The sequence below is a fragment of the Zeus faber genome (assembly GCF_960531495.2).
Source record: "Zeus faber genome assembly, chromosome: 14".
In the NCBI taxonomy this organism is placed as follows: Eukaryota; Metazoa; Chordata; class Actinopteri; order Zeiformes; family Zeidae; genus Zeus; species Zeus faber.
The window spans coordinates 23,031,979-23,039,478 of NC_137200.1; the positions used below are offsets into that span (position 1 = coordinate 23,031,979).

At 45.7% G+C, this 7,500-nt stretch overlaps 1 protein-coding gene across 1 annotated transcript in view; it reads left to right on the forward strand.

The window, feature by feature from the left end:
* The window catches only part of caln2 (calneuron 2), a gene marked incomplete at its 3' end in the record, with an annotated part of 12,589 nt that overhangs the window by 4,884 nt on the left and 205 nt on the right, over nt 1–7,500 (forward strand). The window contains exon 4 of the mRNA XM_080013290.1: nt 6,352–6,505. Coding sequence (XP_079869416.1) covers nt 6,352–6,505 — 154 coding nt within the window. The remainder of the gene's footprint in view (nt 1–6,351; nt 6,506–7,500) is intronic.

Consider the following 7,500-nt stretch of genomic DNA (forward strand, 5'->3'; position numbering starts at 1 on the left):
GGGTAACCCACATAGGAGTTTCACCTCTTGCTCGTTGATGACTCTGACCGGCAACAGGCGTACAGCCACCCTGATCCCGGGCCCAATTACCTGGACCCGAGACAGGCGTGGCTTCTTAAACCGCACCGTCCCCACACCACAAACATCTCCATAAAAGAGTCACTCGGAGTTTGGCTCCGACGCCCAGTGTACCACTCCAAATCAGACGTCTTACTTTAAGCTTCATAGAAATGGAGCGGTTGGTCCTGGAAAGATCTCTTTTTGTCGTAAGTGAGACGCTTACAGCCCCAGGGAGATACGCTACACCGCCAAAAGTATGTGGACAGCATAGGAGTATGTGCTTGTGGAACGTTTCCTTTCAGGTTTTCCACCTCTACTGCTGTAACAGCCTCTGCTCTTCCAGGAAAGGCTTTCCTCTGGATTTTGGAACATGACTGCGGGGATTTGCTCCAGTCAGTGAGGTCAGGCACTGATGCAGGGTGATGGGCTCCGGCTCGCAGTCGGCGTTCCGATTCGTCCCAAAGGTGTTCACCGGGGGTTCAGGTCTGGTGTTGCCGAAATAGCAAAACCCATTAATTAGAAGCAGTGTCCACATACAGTACTTTGGCTCTGTAGTGTACCTACACTAGATAGCTACACACATACTACAAAGTCTTGATTTAAACATGTCGACCAATATATCGCATGTATTAAACAAATTCCATATCAATCAAATCGATCAATATTGGTATTATTAGGACCAGGCGGGATGTTTCTGTGACCGGTAAATGACGGTTCAGGGTCAAAGAGTCTGGAGCCATATTTACAAGACAAAATAGATCAATTTAGAATATATATATATATATATAATTAATTAATATTATTATAATTTTATTTTTTTTAAGTGTGAAATCTGAGTTTAAAGGGAATTAAATTGTTTGCACACCAATGCAGACACATTAATTCAGAAAAGGGACTTGGATTTTCTCGGTTCCCCAGAGAAAACTTAAACAAAGTTTAAAGGCATTTCAGGCTCAGAACCGACCGAAACAACTTAATTTTATTAGCACTAAGCCGCCGAAAAATCAATTAATGTAATTCGTTTAATTCTTCAAATGTAATATCCAGTGGACAAAGGGGATTCCAACATGGATTTCTCGAGACTAAATTGGTCTCAAGATTTAAAAAAGTAAACCATTAAAAATGTCTTTATAAAAGTCTTACATAACCTGGTGAGACCCCGAAAGGAACATCATGTGGAGGAACCCGAAAAGCGAAAAGAAAAATTGAATGTGTTGAAAGGAGGAAAGTGGGAGAGAGAGCGAGAGAGAGAGAGAGAGAGAGAGAGAGAGAGCGGAAGAAAGAGAAAGTGAATCGTGAAGGTCGCAGACGGCGTGTGTCTCTGAGGTGATTTAAACTGTTCACCTCCGAAAAAAAGAGAGGAGGAGGAGGGAGAGAGAGAGCGAGAGAGAGAGAGAGAGGAAGAAGAGATGAGATGAGAAATTAGAGCAGAGACCAAGAAGATACCGCAAGGAAGAGTAGGAGGAGGGAAGTATCCCTCTGAGAGCTATATGTGTGTGTGTGTGTAAGAGAGTGTGCGCTGTTTGTGCGAAAGTACAAATGGTCTGCATGTAACTCTGTGTGTGTGTGTGTGTGTGTGTGTGTGTGTGTGTGTGTGTGTGTGTGTGTGTGTGTGTGTGTGTGTGTGTGTACATGACAGCGGCATTTTGTGTCTCTGTGTGTGCTTGTACGTGACGCACACATTAAAGAGAAGCAGCCGAAAGAGAGAGAGGCAGAGACGGGGAGAGAGAGAGAGAGAGCGAGCGCAAAGGAGAGAGAGACTCTCCTTTGCGCTCGCTCTCTCTCTCTCTCTCCCCGTCTCTGCCTCTCTGAGTGAGAGAGAGAGAGAGAGAGAGAGCGAGAGAGAGAAAAAGAAAAAGAGAGAGAGGGAGTTTGTATTTGAACAGCACTGATAGCGTTGTTTAAATGGAGGTCGCTTGCCATAATGACTCCATTAATTACTGAGAATTAATTTGGCGACTGCATATCCTTGAGATTGTGTCCAGTTGATTTCCACAGAATTTAACGTTGAAACGCCTTTGAAAAATGTCTAAAATGTAAAACTTGAGAGAACTATTTTCCAGATGTTTGATATGAAAGCGGGAATCCATCACATTGTCTGTTTTGGGTGGCTTACACTGCACTATAAGTCCCAGAATTCAATGCCTCGCATGGGTGCGTGTTTGGTGCTTGCTGGGAGTGGCGGGCCTCGCCTTTACGTGGGCGTGGGCGGGGCCTTGCCTGCCCCGCCCCCCTGGTGGGCGGCTCTGGTGGGCGGCTCTGGTGGTGTTTTGGTCTGTCGGGCACGGGGCTTCCCCGCGGGGTCAGGGTTCTTCTGCGTGCTGTGGTGCTTCGGGCTCAGCGTGTTCTTGCGGCTGCGTAGCTTTTCTGCTGCTCAGAGGCAACACGATGCGTTTCTGACCTCAGACTCCAGCAATAATTGGGGAACAATCTCGTGCACACACAGGTGGACAAACTCCCACACGCACACACACACACTCACAAACACACACACACACACACACACACACACACACACACACACACACACACTGCCAGCATCTGCCTCACACACTCTCCTGAGGTTTGAAATTTGCAGGTTAACTCCATCTTGCAGGTTAACTCCCTCTTTGATGCTATGGCATCAAACACACTTTGATGTATGCTCTGCCTGCTGAAAGCACAGGCTGGAAATAAATATCATTAACAACATCAACAGCGGAAAAATTGTCTCCAAAATTAAGCTAAATTCAACTTCAATGTCAATATTCTATACAGTATACACAGGACGAAAACTGGGCTTGTAACCCCCCCAATGGTGCAGATCGGCAAGAAAGCTGCGTTAAAATGGAAAGGCCCAAAACAACAAAACAAAAGAAATAACCACAATTTCAGCCGGAAACATCTTCTCTGGGGTCTGGTTTGCGGTGTTTTCTATGAAGCGACGGAGCGAGGGAACGGCACTAAGAGACGTGGGGGGAACAGAGGGGAGACGGGACAGCGAAGGTCAGTGCGTCCGGTGATGGATGCGTCCTGGCGGCCACAGCTTGTCACTGGGTCACCGATCCCGACCCCCTGCTGGTAGTCGACAGCAAGGCAGCGCACGCACGCACACACACACACACACACACACACACACGCGCACGCACACTCACACACACACACACACACACACACACACACACACACGCACACACACGCACACACACGCCCACACACATACATAGACACCGTCGCTTAGTTCATTTAGTCATGACAGCTTAAGCCTTGTTTAACACTATGTCTGTCTGTGTGATTGAGAGAGATAATGTGCGTATTTTACTATACTCTACCTCTACTCTACTCCACTTCTATCTACAGCATACATCTACTCTCCCTCTACTCTACTCTACTTCTTACTACAGTATACATCTACTCTCCCTCTACTCTGCTCTACTCCACTTCTAACTACGGTATACATCTACTCTACCTCTACTCTACTCTACTCCACTTCTAACTACAGTCTACATCTACTCTACCTCTACTCTACTCTACGTCTCACTACTGTATACATCTACTCTACCTCTACGTGTAGTCTATATCTACTCTACCTCTACTCTCCTCTACTTTTAATTACAGTATAAATCTACTCTACCTCTACTCCACTCTACTCTACATCTAACTACAGGATATATCTACTCTACCTCTATATGTAATCTACTTCTACTCTACCTGTACTACTACTCTATGTCAACTCTACCTCTCCTTTGCTCTACCTCTACTCTATCCCACCCCTATTCCACTCTACCTCTTCTCTACTCTACTCTACCTCTACTCAGATCTACGTCTGTGGTGTGGGGATGGGATGGTTTGAGCAGCCACGCCTGACCTGGATCTTGGTGATTGGGTCAGGGTGGCTGCATACCTGCTGCTCGTTGGTTGGTCTAATGAGCAACAGGTTAAAACCCCCATCCCCACACTCACTCAGGAGAGGAGCCCTGTCATGACATGTTGGATCTGCTCCTGGCTGATTCCACCGAGCCTCCTCTCTACAATAAACTGACGTCTACAACACATCGTCTTCTGTGTCTCTGTGCCGCAAAGCCCTGGAAACGCCACTTGGGTGGAGTGTGACAGGCGGAATCTACGGTCACTCTAATCTACTCTACTTCTACTCTATTCTGCCTCCACTCTACCTCATCTTAACTCTACCTCTACTCTACCTCTACTCTATCTCTACTCTATCTCTACTCTAGCTGTTTTCCTGTATCTCAGCTTAGTGCTGTGAGACTGCTTCATCTTCCTCTTCATCTTCATCTTCGGTTCATCCTGTCGCTGATGAAGCTGTTTGATCAGCGACAACAACACAACCGGAGGAAACAAGAAGCTCAAAAGCAGCTTTTTCATGTATCGATTGATCTATTTACCAGAGATATGAATATGCATGTTTCAGAGTGTCTTCATTGACCTCAGGTTGTGTGTGTGTGTGTGTGTGTGTGTGTGTGTGTGTGTGTGTGTGTGTGTGTGTGTGTGTGTGTGTGTGTGTGTGTGTGTGTGTGTGTGTGTGTGTGTGTGTGTGTGTGTGTGTGTGTGTGTGTGTCTGTGTTTCAAAGAGGCAGAGTGGGTGGGAGGGAGAGAGAAATTATTCTCATTTATTCTGTGATGTCCCAGATTTTGTATTAATGTTGTTGGTGTGTGTGTGTGTGTGTGTGTGTGTGTGTGTGTGTTTGTGTGTGTGTGTGTGTGTGTGTGTGTGTGTGTGTGTGTCTTTCGTGACTGTGTAAATCACCTGGAGAGGTGGAGAGGAGCTTGGAATCAATACAAGCTTTGTAGAGCTCTTTAGTTCACAAATCATTTCGGCTAAAATCAAGATGACAAGAACACACACACACACACACAGACACACACACACACACCGAACACACACACACACACACACACATACATTTCTGACTCTTGTTCATCCTCCCTCACTCGCTCATCGTGCATAAAAATATTAGGGGTGGGCCGATCGGATGAAACAACTATCCGTTACGGATGTTGTGTTTTGTTCAATTACGACTGTCATCTGATCATTTTGAGTTTATATCCGGGCTCCGGATCGGGATCATGGATTATTAGGGGTCATGGATTATGACCCCTAATAATCTAATAATCTATTACAATATCTTGTTATTTTTCGGCAGCCGCTTATTATTATTGTTCAGGAAAACAACTGCAGAATTTTGAAGCCCAAAACGATCTGGAACACCCAACACACGAACACGGTTGACATCTTGTTTGAACCGCACTGTCACAAAGACCTTGTGCTTGAGGTTTCATCCAAATCGATGCACATACGGAGCAGATATTAGCAAAAAATCAAACAACTTTGAGAACATGGGGGAACCCATGCTGCGTTCAATGAAACTCTGAAAATCGTGCTGCACAACCACGCGACTATACTGGGCCCCATGTATTATTATTATTATTATTATTATTATTATTATTATTATTATTATTATTATTATTTGCCCATCTGCTACTGCGCCATGACAACATAAGGTGAGGGTTGGCAACCGAGCTGAACCAAACTGAAGCATTTTGTTTGCCGATCGTGTTTTAGTACGATGTATGTCGAAGACATTTTATAATGCCTAGTCGGACTTTTATGCTTATTTTTGTGGGTAACTTAAAAGTGGTGTCATAAGTAACTTACTGTATTATACACAGAAAGTAATATTGTAAACTAACGTGTTATTTTCAAATGAAAGTTAAAATGACATTATATTATGCAAACTACAAGAAAGAAACTTTTGAGAATGAACAAAAAAGCAAAACATTTCCCTCCCTCTCTCCCCATCTTGTCGTACTCTGTCCATCTGTTGTGCCAAACCAAGCGATTGATTGGTTCCTTGGGAGAGAGAAGCTGCTGCTGGAGGGTTGGGAACCAGCAGGTCAGCACCATCACGCGTCCCATCGCTCTTTCGCCATCTCAACGCGCTATCGCAATATCTCTCGGTGGAGAAGAAACACAGTGGCCGAGCTTCGTCTTCGGTCGGCGCTCGTGGTGATGACTGCTGCTGGTCTCAAAAACCCTTTACACTGAATTCGACAAGCGACGGGGACAACCCGGATGTCCGCTGATTTCTGCGGAAGAGTCGGATTCCGCGGTGAAAAGCTGAGACGCTCTTTGATAAGCCCCGCCTCCTTTTCAACTATTGCAAAAATCCTTGGGTTTATCGCAAATGTTGCCATTCGCCTTTTTCTGTCCTTCTTATTACTTTATTGTCATTGCCTATTTTCATGTGAGCTGCTGTGTGTGTGTGCGTGCGTGCGCGTGCGTGCGTGCAGTTCGACATGCAGCAGCTGTCTCTGGACGAGCTGAAGCAGGTGCTGTTCCACGCCTTCAGAGACCACCTGACGATGAAGGACATCGAGAACATCATCATCACCGAGGAGGAGAGCCTCAACGAAACCTCAGGGAGCTGCCCCGAGTACGAGGGAGGTGAGACCAACGGGGGGGGGGGGAGCGCTGAAGAGAGACAGACCTCACGGGAGGTGATAGGCAGGCTTTTGAAAGATGATAGAGAGGGGGAGACGGGGGGGGGGGGGGCGACGGCAGGGAGTGAGGGAAGGAGGGGGAGAGGGGGGAGACTGAGCTGAGTGCAGGAGGGGAGACGGGCGGGATGGGGAGAGAGAGAGAGAGACAGACAGACAGACAGACTGTCCTGAGGAAAAGGGAGGTGAGACACTGGGTGTAGGGTGGAGAAGGGGATGAGAGATAGAGAGAGAGTAAGAGAGAGAGAGAGAGAGAGAGAGAGAGAGAGAGTTTTGACGACTGAGTTTTGAGCCTTTAAGATCATTAAGGATTTTTTTAAGTCATTTAAAAATGTATTTAATTTTTTATTACTATTATAAAATTATTATTTTTCTTTATTATTTGGCTATAAAGTATTTCTAAACCTACCTTGTATTGCCATATATGTATATATATATATATATATATATATTAACAATTCTTGATGTTATTCTGTGGGAGCACGGAGCTGGTTTACTGATGCGACATGTGATGGTTATCACAGAGGGGACACGCTTTGTTTGCTTGTTTAAAGCACTCCCACTTCCGCTAAGCCATTGGCGAGACCAAATACACTGAACCATTGGAACCCTCTGGTCTTGTAAAGTGGAAGCAAATTATAGACATTTTCGGAATCTGCTCTTTTTCCACTGACTCCATTCGATCTCCGATTTTTCTAGCGGCGATGAGAGGAACTGCAGTTTAAAGCGCCGCCACATTCGCTTCAATCACAGCCTGCTAACCCAATTGAAGAACTAGACCTAGATATTGACATCCTAACGTCTTGCAGAAAATAATACTGACTTTGTTTGTCAGAATTTGCTTTTTCCTTTGACTTCCATTCAGTCCGAGGGGTCGCTGGAGCGGCACCCAGTGGCCATTAGCCGAACCGCAGCTCTGCATGTTCTTCATTTTTGTCCCCA